The sequence below is a fragment of the Aristolochia californica genome, unplaced genomic scaffold, assembly GCF_029961685.1.
Source record: "Aristolochia californica isolate CCGP_79_NKW_82.1479 unplaced genomic scaffold, dmAriCali1.0.hap1 SCAF_12, whole genome shotgun sequence".
NCBI classification, from domain to species: Eukaryota; Viridiplantae; Streptophyta; class Magnoliopsida; order Piperales; family Aristolochiaceae; genus Aristolochia; species Aristolochia californica.
In genome coordinates, this window is record NW_027181793.1 from 29682308 (window position 1) to 29703872 (window position 21565).

Consider the following 21565-nt stretch of genomic DNA (forward strand, 5'->3'; position numbering starts at 1 on the left):
GCCAGAGCTTGACAATTGTCACCTAGGGCCATGTTTTTCAATTTTCTTGTGCATGCACTTATAAGAGGCCATTTGTGCGGTCATATGACATAGAATGACAGAATCAGTTTTTCTTTGTAAGAACGAACCCATTGTAGAGATAATTAATAAGATGCAAATTTCAAATTGCGGAGATTTTTTGAATCTGCATAGCAATGCCTCAAATTTACTAGTAATAAGATGCTTTTGCCTAATATCTGCTCGGTTATGCCATAAAAAACAACATGCTTGCTGGAAAATTGATAAGTGTTCAAGGAAATGAAACACATCCCTTCTTCTAGGATCCGACAGACCTCTATTACACACACAAATAACAACGGGATTCGGTCAATTTAGTAATTCTAAAGCTTCAAGCACTTCTGATCCACAGTTTGTCCAATGCATTGAAAAAAGCAAGCAGGCAAGTTCGAAGCAAAGTCTGGCAGTATGAGGGATAATGTTACCAAAAACAGTCGAAGAAATATGCTAGAGCATACCTCTCCTGTACAGCAAAAAGAATTTTATACTGAGTCCGGACACATGATATGCGAAAGCAGAGGTTGTCTCAACCCCAACTCTCGATTAGCTTCATAGATATTAAATGATGAGAAATATGAATATGAACACCCTAAGACCCTTCACAATACAGAACGGATCGGCATATATCACATAATCGTTATTATTGGACCTATTAATGACAGGAACATATCACTCAATATCCGCTGCACATCTCCTGAGCAGTGTTCGCATTTGATCAGATTAACTAACAAAGGGAACAGGCTTGACAAATATCTCCTAAACGATACTTTGTCCAAACTAACCAAAACCTGCAAGGCAAACACCACCAAAGAAGTACGAGCTGCCAATTCTTCCTTCTTTGCAGACCCCAGAGGCAGTATCCATCTTATACTTCTCCCGTTTCCTGATGGATGTGATGATTGGAATTCAGCACAATATAGGTATATCTGTATTATCTTTTCACAAACACCCACAAGTTGAGATTCTATGCCCATCTCCTCAGAAGCAGAATGGTTGTCTGATAACACAGTCTGCAGGAACTTGAGGAAGCTATGGTTGGTCTCATTCTCAAAATGAACGACAGGTGGGTCAGAGACCTCCAGTATGGAACAGATTTTCTGCAGCTTCACTATGAGGCTAGTTCTAGAATTCAGCTCATGAGCATGCTCAGAAGTAGATGAAAATATTTCAATAACAATCCCAGTATTGGCCACCGTCATAGAATCTTCATGTGTTTTATATAACTCCGTAATAACCTGAGCAATCAAAATGCACAAAGAAAACACTGCTTTAAAAAAGTATCCAAGATAGAAGAGAAGATACTAAACATACAACTGCGATAAAACTGAATCAATCAATCAATCAAATTGTGAATAATTATGCAATTTTGATCTGATCGATTTTTCTGAATAAAGAAAGTGAATCACCAATCAATTTTTCTAAAAGGCCTGAAGGATTTTTAAAATCAATGGCTCCTAAGCATTTTGTGTATGTCAATGCACATGAGTGAGTGAATACCAGAGAGAGCGAGAGAGAGAGAGAGAGAAAGAGAGCACCTGTAAAATGAGCAGTTGCATTGCAATGTGATTTTTCATTCTAGCAATCACGTATGCTGCAGTATGCAAACTATCATCCTCCACTTCATCCCTAACTAAGCCATGATCTGATGAGTACAAATCTGTATCAGAGAACACCTGACCCATATCAGGTACCTCAATGTTATCCATGACTTTGATAACCTTCAAAAATTCGGGTAGAGCAGAGAATGCTGCTTCTTTCAAAGACAGGAAAATCTCTCTCCATTCTCTTTCTGAAATCCTGTTGCCTAAGCTGCCAGTGAGACGAACCAAAGCAGCAACCCCTGTACCAGCAAAACCCTGCCTCGGACTTTTTATAAAACTTGTTAGAATTGATATGACTGCTGGTAGCAGAGACCGAACAATATTATAAAAATTTACAAACAAGTCCACCAGACATTGTACAGCCACTGCACAAGTTTCAGTGCTCCATCCACTATCATTGTCCAGTGAGGATCTCTCACCAAGCAAATCAGCAGGACTGACTATGTGCTGAATATTACTGAATAGAGGGAAAATAATGGAATTGAAAACACTGATCCAAAATGTGCGAGAAAAGAGATGTCCATGATCCTTTAGAATATTAAACAGAACTTCCAGTGAGCTTTTTCTGATTGCAGGTCTGGGATCCGATGTAAGTTTCGCTAAACCTGAAATGCTTTCAAAATTTCATTAGAATATCATTTGAAGGCCAAGACATGAAGAGGAACTCACTGTTCAGAAATTGCAGATTTTTACAAAAAGTTGTGTTAACATAAACCATTCAAGGACAGAAAAGAAACCTGTCAGCAAAGGAACCCAGAAGTAAACATGATCATCCTTGTCTGTGAAAGTAAGTTCATCTGAAGCATCCCCCTTCTCTAAATAAGACATATCAACCTCCTTGTTTTTCTCATAGCAGACGAGTCCTCCTTCAGCAAGTTTAACAGCACAAAACCGTAGAAATGCAATGGCATTTAAGCTTACATCACTGTTAAACCTGCTGTTTGTAAAGGTAATTAGGCATCTAACACAATCAGTGAAGATTGTTGTCTCTGTTTCAGTTATATAAGGAAAATAGTCCCTCACTATTTTCTCCATGACCTCAAATGCAAACAAGACTATGTTCTTGCGTTCATCAGCAGCAGCAGCGGTAAAAACCTGGAAATGTAAAGAACAAAAATTTAGAATCAACAAAACAAACATCTATCACTGTTCTGGTTATCTTAGGCATAAGCAAGAAGTTTAACATACCATAAATACACTTTTCCAGCCAGATTTCACGTTACTGACACGACTAAGAACCATCTGGGAGACACACCGAACAATTAACTCCCTAATTTCAGCAGAGTTGCTTTTTTGCATAACAATCACAAAAGGCCGCAAAAATTCATTCTGGAAGTTATAGTTTGCGAGCTCCTCACGCTCCAGAAACTTCATTGCTAGTTGCCGCAGTGAATCCATGACAAATATTGAAATAGAGAGATTTTCAGATAGCCCAACAGCCACAAAGAAATCTGAGAGGACATTCCATATGCGGGTCCACACCAACCTAATGCGACTCATATTGTAATGACTGCAGAACAAAAGAAAAAAATTGTGTGAATAAATGTTGGTAAACCTTCTGATGACAATTTTTTATGTAGTTATGGAAGTTGTGCCCGAATATGAATATAAGAATCGAGAAATTTTTAGCTTGCAGTCAAATATTAGCACGAGACTAGGACAATTAACTCCTGGAGTAAAACCGACATTTTTGCAATCTCCCACTCCCTGCCATAGCAACGCATAATCTACCACAAGCTTGACCTCCAATGCAATTCCAAGCTAACAGCTACTTTAGCTGTCTAGCATGAGTCCAAATCCTCCATGACTGATGTCACTAGCACCAACACCTTCACCTACCTTCATTTTCTCAGTATTATCCACACTATGACCATGTAGGTTGGGCTTTCAGCAGTCACATGGGATGGTTCAAGTGTGAGGTTGCTAAAGTCTCTCCAAGGGGTTAGGGGGAACCCACTATAGGACCATGGCACAATCCACAGAAGCAACATCTACTTTGGTCTAACATCAGCCACTTTCCCTTCCAATAGGGAACGAGCAAAAAGATCACAGGAATGCAGATGCTCGTGGTAGTTTTCTAAGCATGTCTTCCACCAACATCAACATCAACACCTTCAATTTCTGCATCTACCATTCCCACTTTCCTGATTAGTATCATTCTTCAGGATTTTTTCTTTTGAGAGCGACACTTGAACCCCAAGACCTCATACTAGAAACTCCCTCAAGATGGATATTCAAAGGCACAACCTACTTTCTTTAGGATTTTTATAGAATTCTTTGATGAAATGCTAGGATTTCAGTTCCAGGGTCCAGTAAACATCCTTTTTCTGGGCTTTGCATAAGTGGAACATATGGTAAAGAAATTGTGCACATCCAATCTAGTACAAACTTTTCAGGTTGAAAAGCACACATAATTCAGGTGTCTCTAACACAATTTTCTAAATCTATATCCTGCATCACCATCGAATATTTCATATTGTGCATGTGAAAAAAAAAAATTGGTTTCACACAAAATGAAACACACTAGAGAACCCAATAAACTCAAGAACTGCAGCATCAATTCATCAAGCTCGTGTGCTTAAACTAAATTAGATGTAAATTTTGAAAAGAACAAACTTACGCAATCTCAACTATCTTTGTAAGGCTGAAGACACGGGGATCTGTTGGAGATTGCAACTCTGCCATGGAAACCTTGCACAGTGCCTTTACGAAAAAAACAATAGCCTCGCTGTTCAACCGTTGGCTATGAGCAAATATGTGATTGAGTTCAAAATTACCAATCTGCTCTAGCAGATTTAAATTGGAAATAAAATGATTTATCTGCTCTGCAGTAACCAATCCCGAGGCTTTCACCTTAACTGCTGTACTATCATAGGAACCACCTCGGGCAGCAGCCATTACAGATGGATTCTGAATGGCACTTCCTTTCTTCTTTAGAGATGGAAATACCGGTGATTTCTGTTGCTTTTCATCATTTTCGATTGGAGACACCGTAAAGAAAGAAGCATCTGGTGGTGCACCTTCCCCTAACAGTTGAAGATGCTGAAAACGTGAAAGACATGTTAATACATGCTCCCACGCTTCTTGCAAGTAGTTGCCATCTTCAATAGCAATGGATATGATCGCCTGCTTAAAATAAAATGTACATTTGGGAGGTTAAATAACATATTTCTTATCAGAAAAATAAAAACATTAGAAGTATTATAATAAGCCATTTGAAGTTCAATGACATCAATCACCAACGAGGTATCCAGGAAACAATGCAATGACAAAATGGAATATATGTTTTACCTGAACCTTTTCTAAGCATATTCACATCAATGACAAATATTGGGTATGGGCTCAATGCTTTTACCCTTAGTCCTTCAGTGAATAGGATTGATGGGTGATGACACCCTTACATTCAAAGCAAAAGGTCCATTTTGTGTCTTCAACTTAATCTGATGAGGGATAGATCTAACATAGGAAATAAAATATGACACAAACAACTTCCAGAAACATATGGCTATTAAGCCTTCCAAATCTTACCTTGACTGCATCAACATTTTTTTGTTTCATGTCAGCAGCATTATGGAGATAGGTGAACTTGGCAATAGATGTAACAAAAGCATCTCTCTGGGTCTGCATACACATTACTGATGTCACATGCACAGCATGACGGAAACCTTGCAAACACTGAAATGTTGCAGCTTTGTCATCACTCTGATCAAGAGTCATACTAAATGCAGCCAGCATTGGAGCCCAGCAAACCTCCACCATAAATCTCAATATTCCTGCATCAGTGACTGAAAAGAAGGCAGACCTGCAACATTGACCACAATGGAACTCCAATAAGTAGTTCTCCTTTTCACAGAGATGCCACTATAAATACTTGACCATAAAATATTGAAACTGTCATGGAGCATCAAATAGATCTGTGCTCATATATTGCATCTATACACTCTATCAAAGCAAGTAGAAAACATCTTCAAATTACCTAAAAAACTTCTACTAGGTTGTTTAGCTTACTCTGATTTGCCAGACTTTGCTTTGAACTCCTCCTGAATATGCTTTATAAGTAAGCTACTAGCGCCTAATGCCTTTTCTTCCTCCTGTTTCCAAGCAACCAGATTGATTATACTATCCAGGCCCAGTAACTTGTTGATACTGTTTGCTTGTTTGTTCAGTGGAGCTGAAGAATTATCTTTCATTTTTATCTCGTTTTTCACAATCTGATCATACAGTGAACCTAGGTACTCTTCAGGTAGATCCTTTCCATCATCTATTCCCCGATTATTCCGAATGAAATCTGCCTTACACATCTAGTAACAATAAACATCCAATGCAAATGGTTGTAAGAATCAAAGCACCTAATTTGGTTTCATCAAGAAAGGGGCAAGGACGAAAAATATTCAACACACCTTGTCTTTGACCATGGTATTGTGCGCATCCGTGTTGAGCATAATCACGGAATAAGCAAGAACATAAGCAGTATCAGCACTCTTAAACGAATTTGGATTGCATTTACAATAACGTTCTGCAAACTTTTCCATGATCCTGTCTATCTTTTGGGCCTCTCCAGGTAACCTGAAACCCCTTAAGAAAAATCTAATGGCTTCACCGAAGTCTATCCCTTCAAAATTCATCGAGTCCACGTAAGCATGCATAATTTTTAAAGGGAACTCTTCCCTATCACCCAAATAATCCCCAATCATCACCTCATTCAGGCCGGAAGTGTTCTTCAAAAACTGAGCAACCTCTTCTGGAGATGCACCAATTTTTTTGGCATTGATTAAAAATTCAATGCCCTTGGATGGTTTCTTGTTGAAGAGTGAAACACCTTTCTGAATGTAAAAGTACACAAGATAATTTCACATTAAGATTTAAGATTGATGTTCATTCAAGCAAAGCATAGCATCACCAATAAGTCTTCATCCACGTAAAGAAATAAAAATACTGACTCACCAGAAACTCCATTTTATATGCTCGCCTTTGCTCAAGGGTTGAAGCTTCAGATGATTCAGAAGAAGCTTCAGAATGCAAATCATAATCAATGGAAGATCCCTCTTCTCCATTTGCTGCAGAATGATTGTCACTGGATATTTCAGATTCACTGTTTTTCGAAGGGTAGAAATCTACAATGCGCAACTGCTGGTCCATCCAAGTCCCCATGGACTTCATAATTGCAACAAGACATTTGACAGATTCAAAACGGAATGTGAGATCCTGGGACGGAGACAATGTTGAAGCAGAACCAGGAGTTGCACCTAAAGCTGTTTTGAAAAGGCCATTGACGATCCTGCAAATATCTGATGGAATTAAAAGTGTTTTAATACATCTTAATATAAGATAGCTACAAGGAAAAGATAATAAGAAACACTAGCTTCATATATAATCAGATGAATACCCAGAACTTTGTACAGCCCCTAATACTAGTTCAATATCTTAATGTCATATGGCCTAAGGTCTATAATGTAACTACCAAAGATATAGAGTATTTCTGGTCCAACAGATATAAGAAATCCTAGTTAAGTTAGTAATAGCAGCACGGTCTAGTTGATAGTTGATAAGTTATAGATCAACTAGGACCAGCCAGTTGTTGGAGTGAAGTTCAAAATTATATAAACAGTATGCTTTGAGAAGGGAAAGGAGGTTGGAATCAGTCCAACCAGCATTGGTTGATGATGATGACTCATCATGCCACTTCACATGATCATAGTGGGTCCCACCAGCTCGTGTGATCATGGTGGGTCCATATCGTATTAGCTTGGGCCCATCTTCCAAAACTCTTAAATATGTGGACCTTCCTTGGTCGTGTGGGCTTGGGCCCATCTTCCAAAAAATACCATTTACTTCAGTATTTTTACAACAATGTCATCATCTCCATTTATCATTTAAAAATGATAAAAATTAAGAAAAGCATAAACATAAACATCAATTATGAATCCATGGGATAACAAATAAATGCACAATAAGAAGAAATTAAATTTTAAGTCTCTCATTTCAATTATGAAGGTTAACATAAAGTTTGGGTGCACATAACTTAGATGGACTTAGGTCCATACTCTTTTTCCTCTCTCTCTCTCCCTCTCTCTCTCTCTCTCTAATATAATGACCATGAGAAAAAGGATTCAATTCAGAGGGCTCCAAGGGAGGAGAGAGCACAAGCAAAGGAACTAGAAAACAGAAGCTAAAAACAAAAAAAAAAAGAAAACTTCCAAATGGAGTGTCAGAGGATGTATGAGGCTTTTTCCTCAATTTGGTCAAAACACATTAAAAAACACCCAGGGGCGCTTTTCCCCTAGTCCTCAATTTTGAGTCTGTTTTTCCCAATTTCTTCATAACGAGCTTCAGTCCTTATTTTTCAATATTTGATTTTGCTCATTCACTCCAAACTCTTTTTAAAAAAAAACTTATTCCACTCCTAAACCCAAATTCTGTTCATTTGGAATAAATAAATCTTAGTTAAAAATTAACTATTTTTTTTATTTTTGAAATAGAAAAAAAATCTTTAGTCAAGAGCAATGTAAACAATAATAATTTACAAATATGTGAAGAGAAAAATAAATAATAATAACTTTACGTTAAACCAATTTTTTTATTTTAAAATTCCTATCCTATATTTTCAAGAGCAATGTAAATGCATGGTTTAATGTTAAGTTTACATAAAGCACTTAAAAGATTCAATAGGAATCGACATGCATCTTTCTATAGTATACTGAGTTCCAATGCAAAGATATTTTAAACATCAAGCTGGTATGTTTACTCAGCAGTTAGATATAATTTTGTCGAGTTCAAAAAACTCAGTAGCATTATAAACCTCTGTAAGCATTAAATGGACAATTTTTTGTTGTTGTCCGGAGGAGAAACAGACTTTCTTTGGTTCACTAGCTGATATCAGAAATATTACTAACAACTGCTCCATAAGAAAAAAAATTAAAATACAGTGCATACTTAACATGCATAGAAAGAAAAAGATGCTTCATATACTTCAAAGTGGATCAATTTATGATGTATGTAAGAATTCAAATACCAAAGTCTAATAATAAATGACACTGATTACTAGATACTATTTGGTTGACAGTTATGTGAAAAAGTTCAATTGCACCTGTCATTGAGAATCTTTATTCATGAGGTTGAGGAAGGGACTTAGTTTACTGTTGGATCCCAATCTTGAGTTAATGAGGACAAATCAACTTTCATACCAAAGATAAAAAATTTTAGGCAGCACACTCAGTAACACTGCAACTTGAATTTCTCTACTAAAGTTTACACTGTAATGAGTACAATAAAGGCAGGAAGCAAGAGAATGTGAAAGTAATTACCATACCTTTCAAAGATATTAGGGGCATCAACATCACAATCATAGTTGACAAAAATATCAACCATAAGTTGTGAATCCTGGCACATCTTTCCAAGCATGTTAAGGACAGTCATTTTCTGTAAGAAACTTGGCTGCAGTACATTTTCAAGAACGCGAAGTATGAGCATTGGGAAGAAAATCCCAATTTCTGACTTCAGTTCTGATCTGAACCTTGACAATAAGTTTTCAAAAATTGAACATAGAAGCTGAAAAATACTCATTGCCGACAAAGCACTGTTCTTCAATAATGATAAGCACAGGTACTGCTTGATCGCACCAAGAAACCTGCCAGCAATATAAAATGTACAAAAAAGTTTAATTTGAATCAATAAGGAGAAGAAAGAACACTCGACAATATGTTAACAATCGAGTAAACCAAGAACCTAGGTATTAGCATCATAGAAATTGCAGCTACTCTTTTTTTTTTTTTTTTTGCCCATGGGCAATAGGCATGTCAGTAGAAACCACATCATCAATATATGGATCAACATTTTACCCTTATCATTGCCACTTTGACCAAAAGCATTCTATCATCTGCTACATAAATCCTTTTGTTCTTATTTTCCATTGGTTAAATCCATCATTTTTAACCTCTTTTTTATGTTTTCCCCTACAGCTTCAGACCATGTTATTTGCTGTCTTCCTCTACTTCTTGTTAATCTATCAATCTCCATGGATAGAAGCCTTTCCATTGATGCACTACTAGATGTAGATCGAACACATCCGTCTCAAACAGCTCCTTTGTCTCCATTGCAGCCACTCTAAAAATTTTGTATTACATTAATTTCTGAATTAATCTAGTTTAAGCAAACATCCATTTCAACTTTCCCTTGTACTCTTTTGAATGTTATCTATCTCAACATCCTCATCTCAGCTACACCATTTCATAAGAACTTCGCATTTTATGGCCAGTGGATATTTATGTTGATTTAGTGAGATGGATAACAAAATAACTAGGAGGAAACCAGGTTAAAGAATGATTGAGTTTGCTCAAGGGGCAAGGCATTTCCATGGAATCACCAACCAAGAGTGCATCTACAAGAAGCAAAGAGCTGGAGATTCAAATGGCTTACTGAGGAGAACACGATTATGAAGTTCTTTCACTTGGCCGCCTTAACCATTGATGGTGGAACCCATGCTTTTGGCCTTGACCTCTGATGTTTCTGTGATTGCTAATTCCTCGAGTAATTTCTTTGCAAAGCTCTAAATGAGCCATATTCAGGCAGACCTCTGGTTCTCCCACACAGCCTCCAACTGTGTTCCCCATCTTCTGCATCTAAATCTGCCATTAACCTAAGATGAAATTGAAACAGCCATCATCTCCCTTCCCATTAACAGGGCATCTAGCCAGACAAACTCATCGCTGAGTTCAACCAAAAGGGATAGACTTTCCTTCATAATGACACCATTGACCTCTATCAGGACTTCTATCAAAACAGCATGTCTTACCACCAAATGATGAGGCACCCTTCAGCCCTCTTCTACCTAAGAAGGATGGCAATGAGCACTGAGGAAACTTCCAACTAATTATTTTTATCTCAAGTTCATACAAACTAATTGCAAAAGTTCAAGCTACAAGACTTTCCTGCTTGTTGAAGGTGGTGCCATCATCAGAGACTTTTCAGGTAACACCTTACCTTATTTTATTTGCTCCATTTGGCCATCAAAAGTAAAAAAAAAAAAAAGTAGATTTGAGGGCCCTCCCTTCAAGGTCTTCAAATTTTCACATATCACTTCACCTAAGCCCTTCAAGTGGAAGGGGACTAGGCAGTTGCCACTTTTTTATCACTGAGGCATCATGAGGGGGAAGCTCCCATCACTTTCTGATGTATTTTACAAAGTTGAGAACATTTGAAATTTCTAAATGATCACTTGGGTGCATACTCAAGAAGCACCAATTGCCTCATTTTCCTTGAATAGAAGTAACAGATCCCAACAACAACTAGTTGTGGAAATACCCTTAATGCACTTTACTCTATCTCTTTTTATTTTGCCTACCCTTTTTTTGCTTATCTGGTTATATGCCTTGTCATCCTTTATAATGTTCTCCTTTGGAGTTTTTCTTATCGAATTTTTTCTCATCATTTTAAAAAAGGAAAAATAAGATATTCTCTGTAGTTGTGTATTGTTTTACACAATGAGGCATTTTCATGTATTAAACCTCCTAAATTGCCACAGTGGGGGTTTTCAATTTTGAAGTCATGAGTTCCCAACTCATAAGCATGACTATGCCTCTAATCAATATATTAGAAAAACACATTTCTAAAGCTGATGTCTCAACATTGCCAAATCCTTTTCTTTGAAGTTATTAGATTACAATGTCTCCCTAAGACTACTCTGCCTGATCAAGATGTCAAGTTTGAGATGTATTCTGAAAAACACATTGGAAAATATAGGGAATTGAGCTTGCTTTAGTTTTTCCTCTGCTTTCCATTCCCAAAATTATGGTCCAGTGGAAGTAGTGAATCCTTCAAGATCTTTCCAAGCATTTGGTCAATGAACATATCAAAGTTGACAGGAGGTGATCCTCATGGCTGCATTTACTTATAACCAATCTGCAGCATTTTATGACTTTTCAAAACAAACATATGTTATGAATGAAAATTTTACTATAATTATCAACCCAGAAAATTTCCTCAATTTGCATTCTCTTGCCTTCGGGTTTCATGCCTTACACCAAAAAAGAAAAAGAGTCAAACGAATCTTTATAATCACAACATTAATGCCTTCAAACTCTATCACACCATACCTAAATCTTCAACTTTCTCTAGGTCGAATCCTATTTGATCATAATACCAAACATTCTTATCCTCATGTATGTTTTTATTCTTGTTTCAAATGTTATTCAGCATGGAAACGCTAAATAAAGTCAAATTAATAGGATTAATCAATTTTATTTTATTTTTGACAAAAGGATTAAGCAATTTGGATTCAATAAATTGGGGCTCTAGTTTAATTCAAATTTTTATCTATATAGTTTCAGCATGCAATTAATTTAATTCAAGCCTACAGAGGTTAGTATTAGTACTTCTATCTCAGTTCAACCAATTCAAATTAGCTCAAAAAGAGACTAATAGATTCCTTACTTGAGGAAAGAACTCACTTGATTTTTTAGAGTATAGAGGAGCAGAGGTATCCCTTCTGAAGCTCCTGCTATGCAATTGATCAGAATGGAAAATAAAACCAAAAATAAAGAGGAAATAGACAGCGTTCTCCCATGATCCCCACTTGCAACTTCCAACTGATGGAAGGACATCAGATAACAGGAATGATTTACTCACACATACCAAACAAGGCAGATCAGGTCAATTTTTGTTTCCTTCATGATAGGCTCCTTCCAAAAGTTTGTACTTGGTTCAAAGGCAATGAAAAGTTTTTAATTTAGAACCTATAATGCACCCTTTGCGGTTTATTAAACAACAGAATCATATTCCAGAGACTGTAAAACAAGAAAAATCAAACTATAAATACACCGATTTCACATCCAGTGGACTCAAAACTCTTGAGTAGCAAAAGCAGCTCCCAGGCTGCATCCTCAAGGTTCATGGACTTTATGCAAATCAGTGAATGGAGACCGAAACAACAGTGCCGAACCAATAATGCACAGGGTTCCTTTGTCAAATCCAACAGATTTCAAGCGGTAGTTTTGATCTAATGCTTGTTGAATTTTGATAAGACTTCCCATTATATTAGTTCTTCTAGTAGAAGGTAAAACATAAGTTTACCGGTGAACCTAATGCTCATCAAAGAAACTTTTCTAGGCAACAATAGGGAGAAACAAAACTCAGAACTATAATTCAAGTCCGACTAGATTCAAATAAAAATAAAAATAAAGGCTGTTAGAATGTACCGGCAGAAGTTGGTAACGTAATACTTACTTTTCATTTGTTCTCCAAATTGGGCCTGCGTTCTCCATTACAACCCTCAGCAACTCCAGAGACAGAACCTTCCCTCGCAACAGAAGATTATCATCAGGATTCTCCTGCGTCCCAAACTTCATCGAGAACTTGCACAAATTTTTAAACAGAGATAAACCATCTTCTCTGATCTTACTGTCACCACCTCCGTTCGCCACCCCGTTGCCCATCTCCTCATCACCTTCCAGTGGCCCATCACCATTTCCCTTTTCCTGTTCCGGCAACGAATTGTTTAGAATTAATGGAGGCACGCCTTCACTTGTCTCCACAATCTCGTTTATAAAATTCTGAACGGACTGCACCAAATTCCAATCATTCAACCCTTTGTCGGACAGCTCAAGCAAATCGCCGACCGAAACCGGACGAAACTTGTTATCCAAAGAATCGGTTTCAACCCGCTCAAAGACGATAGTGACGATCTGCGAAAGGACCGCCTTGGCGCAGATCTGGTTGGTCCCACTGAGACTGGATAGATACACATTGTAGCAGCTCTTGACGATCTGGAACAGCAAATCACTCCGAATGAGAAGGGCAGGCGAGCGAACGGACGAAATCGACACTTTGAGAAGGGTGTGCTCAATAGAGTCGTCACCGAGACCACCGCATCGACAAATTGAGTCAAGAAGGCGGGAAGCGATGGGAGCATTGGCGGAGTCGAGTGGGTCGACCCTGTCGATCTCTCCACGGAGGTAACCGAGGGAGATGAGTTTGAAAGTGCATTCCAGGGCAGCCTCTGCAATTTTGGGGGAGGAGGAATCGAGGGCAAGGATGAGAGGAAAGATTACGAGATCGGCATCGGCAAGGGAAAGATCAGGGAGAGGCGAATCCAGCACGGGTTCGGGAGCGTCGGTGAGGTTCTGAAGGCGGTCGAGGGCGGACTTACAGGCAGCAACGAGGTGGGAATGCTTTCGCCAGGCCACATTTTTAATGATCTTATCGAGAGCGGGGCCGAGGAGGCGGCCAGGGCGGGAAGACCCGCCCAGAGGTTGGGAGGACATGGACGAGAGAGCGCGAGAGAGGACTAGGGCTTGGGTGGGAGAGAGAGAGAGAGGGGATGAAAATGTAAGAGAGGAGGAGGAGCGAAATGGAGAAGAGAGAAACGGTGAGAAATTTCCATCTGCGTCTGACCTCGTCGTCCTCCGCAGGCGCAGAGTGGGATTTCCAGATTTCGTTTGTCCTGATGACGGGTCAGAGAAAGTAAGGGCATTTTTGGAAGGCTATCCTAGAATTCATCAAAAATGTGCCTTTTTCAGTTATAATTTTCTATTAATTTGAGAAGATGGCAGAGAAGGGGTCATAAGAATATAATTTATTTATTTATTTATTTTAATACCGTATTCTCATTTTCAAAATCATATTAAATTAATTAATTACATATTGTCCACGTGCATGTAACAGCGACCGACACAAAAAGGTCGTAATTCTTAATTCTTCTCCCCAGATGAGAAAAAACGAAGAGCTAAACTCCCATTTCCTTTTTCCCTCCCAAGTCGACGTATGTGTTCAAACCGTCTAGATGAACAGGTCAGTCTCATGATTTGCCTTAAGCTGGTGTTTTCCAGTGCTTTAGGGATCCGAGTATTTATTAACTTCTGCCCACGTGAAGAAGGATAGAGAATCGGCTTTGAGAATGATTTAACAGAACCTTCAATGACTAACCCAATAGAAAGCGGGTCCATTGTAGCTATCAGCAGCTACTGGAGAGAGAGGGAAAGCAGAAATGGATGAAGTTGATCTGCCACCCGCCAACAATCGAACCCCACTCTTAACAAAAGAGAAAGAAAAAGATTTTAGTCTCATTTCGTATCATCTTAAATGACAAGAAATCTCGGATTCTAGTTACCGATCTATACTAAGTCCAATTGAACTCCGTGAGAATTTGGATTCTAAGATATTTATTTCAGAAACATTTTACACCCGTTAGGGTAGAAAAGAAAAGAAAAAAAAGAAAATTTTGACCATTATTATTCCAAAAAATAATTTAATCACTGTCTCATTTTTACTAATTTTTTTTAAAAATAATAATGATCAAATTCTCTTCAAATTTTTTTCTATTCCATGGGTTCCAAACAGCCACTTAAGGCAAGCAATAATAGAGGGTGGCAAAACTCCTTATCCATAAGATTTTATAGGAAGAACATACTTCTCATTAACTCCTTAACCATAAAGTTTCCTAAAAGAAGCACAGTTCTCATTATCTCAAGATACGCACCACAGTTCAATGCATGAAACGGTCCAATACTTGACTAGCAGCCCATCTACACCAGCTAGAGGTAAACATTACAGTTATAAAGAGTGCACCCCAAGATCATGTAAATCATTTTGACTGTTAGTTGTATACATTTCCAGTAACCACCGGGGTGATAACGGAGGCAGTAAAACCTGTTCACTCAATTGAATAAACTACCTGTAAGACTCGTATGTCTTTGGAGTCCTTTGTCACTCCACACTGATCTGCAAAAACATGTGATATCTTCTTTTAAGAGGTTCTTTCATGAGGCACAGGGCTGATACAGGAAAGATAGCTGAAGCAGAATTGGTTGAAAAGCACAGGACAGTCCACATCATGATCCAGCACTTTTTTTACCAGCCCAAGCCGAGATAATGTGATACTGAAGTTGGATCCGAAGAGATCTTAGACCACCTTCATGCGAGGAAAAGGATAAATCAAGTGACTACTGACAGAGTCGGCCGTGTATCCTTAGTTGCCTCCAATGGTTTGATCCCCTTTCCGTCCATCTCAAAATGAGGCTGAGAAGGAAACACAAAGACAGCAGATGCAGCAATAGAAGGCTGAAGCCTAGCAGCATATCTCTCGGAGGTGACAGTAATTCGAGGCAGTTGCTGCTGGCCACACATCAATGCTACAAGCTTGTAGTAGAGAATGCCCTCAGAATTTGGTAAAATGTCAATAGTACCATTATGAGGCCCAGCCAACACAAAACTTTGAGAATCCAGTACAGAGTACCTAATCTCCTGAAGCAAATCGGTCCGGTTCTGAATTTTCAAGTAGAGTGTGAAAGGAACTCCCAATATCGTGTGAGGTGGACACACCAAACTCACCAATAATGGAGGCTTTTCCACTTTCACATTAGGAATGTTGCATTTTGTACTTATCTCAGAAGCCATCTCACCAGAATTTGGTGGATCTCTTGACCATTTAAGGGACATTGTTCCAACCCCAATGCTGGAGCCAGCTAACTGAGGTATGACTGAGAATACCCACTTGAATCCTTCACCAGGGACAAGCAGAGGTAGTTCTGTTGACACCTCACCATTAGGTTTCACCAAAGCTTCTTCTTCAGCTTCAAGAGACATAGAAACCAGCCGTAATGGCACCTCAGAGGAATTCCGAGCACTTATGATGAGAATACTAGTTTCATCTAAAGCAAGAGAGACACGCTCTTCGGAATCAGTTGATGGTTTAATTTTTGAAAGCAATAACGCTTCCTGCCTAAACGGCATCATAAAATGGTGATTGATCAGAAAAGGAGTTTTCCCTTCTATCTGCATGCTTTTATGGACATGAATTTTTTGTGCATTAGCTTCATTGCATGGCAAGTAGCCTAGAGATACATACAGCATCACCACTTTCGGTCTGTGCCACCTTATTTCAAGCTTGCAAGACCAGGATTCCCCAATGTCCAGAAAAGGAACAGACAACAACCCAAAGGACTGTTGAATATTCTCGAAATTGTCAAGACCTGTTTCTGACTTATCTTTATTTGATATCAAAACTCTTAGAAGTTCAACATGGAGGTTATCTGGTGAGAAGGGTTCCATATCCCTTGGACTAACTAAGCCTCCTCCTCTTATATCCACCAAGTTAATCTTCAGTTCTCCAGAATGGACGGGATTGCCCTTTGAAATGATGCAAACCGGGACTACAAAATCTTCCCCAACCAATGCAGGCCCAGACGAGTTTAAGAGAAGATCAACTTGAGGATCAGGCTCCTCAACTTGTATAAACTTTTGACCAGAAAATGAAAGACTTGCATCCTTGGTTGGGAAGGATTCAACTCGATCCTCAAACTTCCAAAGAGGCAACTCCTCCATCGAAGCAGGGCTTTCAGCTCGGGAATATATCTTGAAATTGTTCCCAATTTTGGCAATGACAGTCAAGCACTCAAGCTTGCCACTTTGTCCTGCATCGACCACAAACTTGTTACATTAAGGCAATTCCTCAAGAAGTTTAAAAGATTTAGAAGAGGATCGATGTCGCACCTGGTATGATAGGATATGTCAATCTTAGCCACTTATTTGTAACTAAAGTTAGATCTGGTATGGTCTGGGTTTGGATAGGTTCACTGGAATCTGCTACTGAGGAAGGACGCTGCAACTTGCTGATTGTGAAATTACACATTGTCTGATTGAACTGAATCTCTAGATGATCAATCTCAACAGGGAGAGGTAATTGTGATAGAAGTGACAAAGTAAACAAGGTGGAGGCACCAGGCTTAACAACTTGATCATGAAAAGCCACAGAAACAAGTAACACTGCTCTAAGGGGGCTAACAAGATCAATTTCAAGCTCAAGTGGTTGACTTTCAGAGATATCAATGCTGCTATTAGTCCCCTCATTCAGAAACAACTGAAGTTTCCCTGTTAAGAACCCAAAAGCTTCTCTTTGTATGTTCTCTTTCTGCCGTTGACTAGTGAGACCTGCAGGATCATATTCTCCTTGCTGATCAGTAGGCACCATCCCAGATATAGATAATATAGGCAGAGCAGCCATTTCAAGAGAGTATTCAATGAACACTTTTTGTAAGCCTAATTTCCTTGAGCACTCCCGCAGGTAACCCAAGACCTCCCAAAGCAATGTGACCCAACCTTCTTTCCTATAGAGATCAGTAATACCATCCAAAAGCTGTTTTGCTTTGCCAAAGTCTCCTGTTGCATAATACTCTCTGGCCATTTGGCTACTACAGTAAGAAGCAACCCTATGTGATCCTAGGGTGCCATATAGATCAAAAGACTTTTTGAGCAGGGCTATAATTTCATTAGAGTCCTGGATCTTCTTCCCTTCAGCAATTGCATAAAGCATATATTCTTCATCAGTAAGGCTGCAAAAATCATTGCAAGCAGTATCAGTATGAAAGCAATTCCAACACTAAGATCCTAGCAAAACACTCAAGACTTACGGTTGCATCATGAATGTCTCCTCTTGTTCCAGTATGCGAGAAAACTGCCCCACATATATGGAAGGTACCACAGATTCCAAGCTACTTTCACCTGCTTTTGTTACTCCAGGCTCTCCAGATGTTTCTGATAAAGACAATGTCAGATCCAAGCACTGTTTCTTCTCCCTCAAGTAGTGTGCTGCTAACTGTCATGTCAAGGAATAATATAGACTTACTATCATTTTCTCTCCCATCTCATAGAAAAGTATAGAAGGGAGCCTAATAAGATTCTTTTTGTTCAAACTGATCTCTTACAAATATTTCATGAAGCAAAATGGCACCTGATAGAAGTAAGCTGGATGGACTTCCCATTCTGTCAAAGGTTTCTTGGACAAGGGATAACCAGTGTTTTGGAAGGTTGCCGAGCTAGTCTCCAGTAACTCGGCAAAAACCAAAAACTGTCGGCTCACCCACTCCCAGTGAAGGAATGCAACATCCAACAACCCAGTCAGCTTTTTGTAGGATCCTATATGCTTCCAGAACCATGAGATTGCTTCTGAGACCTTGCCTCCATGCAGCAACAAGGTTGACACTTTGAAGTGCAACTGCTCAGCCACAGCCTTTATCTCAACCAAGCGTTGGGTTGGTGGTAACCTAGTTGATGTTCCAACCATCTAGAAATTGGAATTCAATTGTAAGAACTTCCACAGGAAGGGAAAGTTGACAAAGGCAGCTTTACCAATGCCCACGCAGAAGTCCCTCGACAATTGCCAGTGATAAAACAAAATGAAATCTACCCAATAAATAAATAAAGATGTGAATACAGGCAATGTACCTCACGTAGAGCATTGTAGCCTTCCTCATAAAATCTCAAAGCTTCAGCCCAATCTCTGCGAAACTCCGCATATACTGCAACCTAGCATTTCAGAATTATATATGAGGGATCGATACGACATATTTAATCTTCCTTACTAAGCCATCATAATGTAGTACTTTTGGGTTTGAATACTTTCAAGCTTTTTTTCACGCATCAATAGCTCAAAAATTATAGTCAGCATGATGTCATAAGGTTTTGACCAAAATTTTATTTCAGTTGTTCAACTGACTGGTAAGTATAGATTACAGTTGTTATACAGATAATAATGTCCAGTACAAAAGAGCTCCATAGATCATCTTATGGTAACTATAAGGTGTGTAATTGTGAAAAACAAGTGGTTCTGAGAAGGTAACTAGGAAAGCAGTTTCTATCATAATAGCTGTCTGAAAGAACCATTAAATTAATGTGGAACTCAGGATATTGGTAGTAAAGAAGAATGAGAAGTGTAAACCCTTGCCTTGAAGCAGTAGCGCACATACAATTCAATAAAATTGAAGTTTTTTTTCTCAATACGAGTTCTTATCCTTCTTCCTTCCTCTCTATAATATGCATGTGATAGTTCTGAAAATACTGTTGCCAGCCTGCACAATATTTTTTCCAGGAAACACAATCATAAGTTTAGTAAGTCCATACAGAAAGCTCAATGTGGATAGTCACACTGTCAAGTACCTATTGAGAGACTGCCTTAGCTCTGAGGTATCACTTTGAACAAGCACAATAGTATGCTTTGCATCAATTTCTGCACGCTTTCTCAGAGCAATTAAACGGTCCTCACTGCCATCAGCTACAATGAGCATCACATTTGATTATTATATTTTTTTCAGAGTTTTAAAGAAGTAACAAAGCACCGTTCTTTTCCATCCATCCCCATGAAGCAGTTTAATTTTATTCAAAACACCAAAATGACTTCCTGAAAGGGATGAAAAGTGGACAATATCTCCTATAAAATGCCACCCATGGATGCCAAAATAGCAGCCTCAATAATGAACAGTTGAACACTATAGTCCAGGTAGACGAAAATTTTCAATATCAGATATGACAAATAAATCAGTTACTTACCATTAACCATCGACTGCACAAGCACTACAACCAGTTTGATGTTCCTTCCTCGAATGACAGCTCTGTTTACAAACAAAAAGATAGTCTTACACTTACATTAGCAACAAACAGAAGTTCTAAAGAGCGAATATGTTCGTCCCAGATCATTCTATCACTATTGTGCTATTAGCGAATGACCATCATAGTGAAGTTCCGCAAATTAGAAACATAGGGTAGTTTCGGCATTGTCCGGTGGTAAATGATTATATTAAGGACTCTACTATAGTTCAACCACATGAACCAAAAACCACTAAATTAGAGATCGGACGATTTGCCTTCCGAGATCGCGATATCTTTTCAAGTTAACCAGCTGAAATATTTACAATATTTAGTAATAAATTTCAATGATTCATGAGGCAGACAAAATTTATCGGGACTTTGCAGAACAGAAGCACTAAAACTAAGAAGCGTATGAGAGCTATAGAAACTGCGACAAGTCAACCCATCTGTGTCGATTGTTGCACATAAAACTACATCGGTAACGCTAAAGCACACTGGCAAGTAATGCACGAGAGACAAAAACTGTGAAAACCAAAAAACAAGGAAAAAATTAAAAGGAGCGAATTCGTACTTTAGGTTCTCAAGATCGGTGCAGACCTGTAGCCACTGCGCAGGATCCCCACAGACATGATCGTAGCTGAAAAGCGCAGCAACGACGGCTGGAATCTTCGTCCGATGCTTAGCTAACCAATCTCTCTTCAAGATTCCACCTGGCGGGCCCGAATTTAGAGGTTCCCTCTGCTTTGACGCCATGATAGAAATCCTCGAGAAATCCGGCAATGCAAGAGTGTTGATAGGCGGTTGCTCGGAATGGAGAGCCGAAGAGATCGTCAGATGGAGTTCCGGAACCCCTATCACGGAGACAAGAGCAACTGGTGGAGTTCGAATCTCCTCAGCGTAATCATCCATTTCTGCTTTCGGTCTTGGCTGCAATGCAAGGTAATTCCCCTCAGAATTGGATGGCGGGGCGATTCTCCTCTCAGACTGAGATAGGGTTTCCCTGCACGAGATCCACCACCAGTGACGGAGGGACACAATGCCGGAGGGAGGTCGATCTGACTTCTGAATTAGGAAATTAAGCACCTGCGTTCGCTAAAATAAAATGTGCATCTGGGATCCCTCCACTCACAACATCATATGGCATGGTTCGGTATCGATCGTTCAGTCCTGAACAAAATTTCTCTATTAGCAAATAAACTAGAAAACGAGCATTAATATTTGTACCTTTACCAAAATAAAATACTTTTATAAATTACTATTGTAATTTTAATATTTGAAGTGCATTATATGCACATATATATTAAAAGTTATTAACACTTAATATTTATTTATATTAAACCACATGAATGTCAAACGCCTAGTCAATACAACCCAAAAGACCAATCTATTAAGTGCAGAAAACAGATTAATTAACCCAGGTGGACCGGAACTACCTCACGTTACCCAGCTCTGATATCATATTAAACACTTAGCTAATACAACCCAAAAAATCTCTCTGTTAGGTGCAAAAATTAGAGTACTTAACCCAGGTGGACATAACCTAACCCAGGTGG

The 21565-nt window shown here is 38.8% G+C and overlaps 2 protein-coding genes across 4 annotated transcripts; both read right to left on the bottom strand.

Moving 5' to 3' along the window:
- Positions 1-204: 204 nt before the first annotated feature.
- Positions 205-14046, bottom strand: LOC137945333 (brefeldin A-inhibited guanine nucleotide-exchange protein 1). 2 transcript variants are annotated; one of them, XM_068791178.1, is made up of 11 exons: positions 12879-14046; positions 8968-9285; positions 6603-6936; positions 6059-6481; positions 5667-5959; positions 5187-5460; positions 4279-4784; positions 2847-3168; positions 2396-2753; positions 1593-2263; positions 205-1292 (listed from the first exon to the last, which is right to left on the bottom strand). In XM_068791178.1, the coding sequence occupies exons 1-11, from the start codon at positions 13913-13915 to the stop codon at positions 684-686; spliced, it is 5145 nt and encodes a 1714-aa protein (XP_068647279.1). In that variant the 5' UTR covers positions 13916-14046; the 3' UTR covers positions 205-683. The 2 variants fall into 2 exon arrangements, with proteins under 2 accessions (XP_068647279.1, XP_068647280.1); XM_068791179.1 differs by lacking the exon at positions 12879-14046 and having other exon boundaries at positions 6603-6946; positions 8968-9095.
- A 1110-nt stretch (positions 14047-15156) lies between these two features.
- LOC137946057 (uncharacterized) lies at positions 15157-21155 on the bottom strand. Of its 2 annotated transcripts, none has more exons than XM_068792229.1 (9): positions 20584-21155; positions 19974-20035; positions 19584-19698; positions 19372-19495; positions 18873-18953; positions 18379-18711; positions 18059-18243; positions 17142-17980; positions 15157-17062 (listed from the first exon to the last, which is right to left on the bottom strand). In XM_068792229.1, the coding sequence occupies exons 1-9, from the start codon at positions 20919-20921 to the stop codon at positions 15585-15587; spliced, it is 3555 nt and encodes a 1184-aa protein (XP_068648330.1). In that variant the 5' UTR covers positions 20922-21155; the 3' UTR covers positions 15157-15584. The 2 variants fall into 2 exon arrangements, with proteins under 2 accessions (XP_068648330.1, XP_068648331.1); XM_068792230.1 differs by having other exon boundaries at positions 20610-20726.
- Positions 21156-21565: the final 410 nt, after the last annotated feature.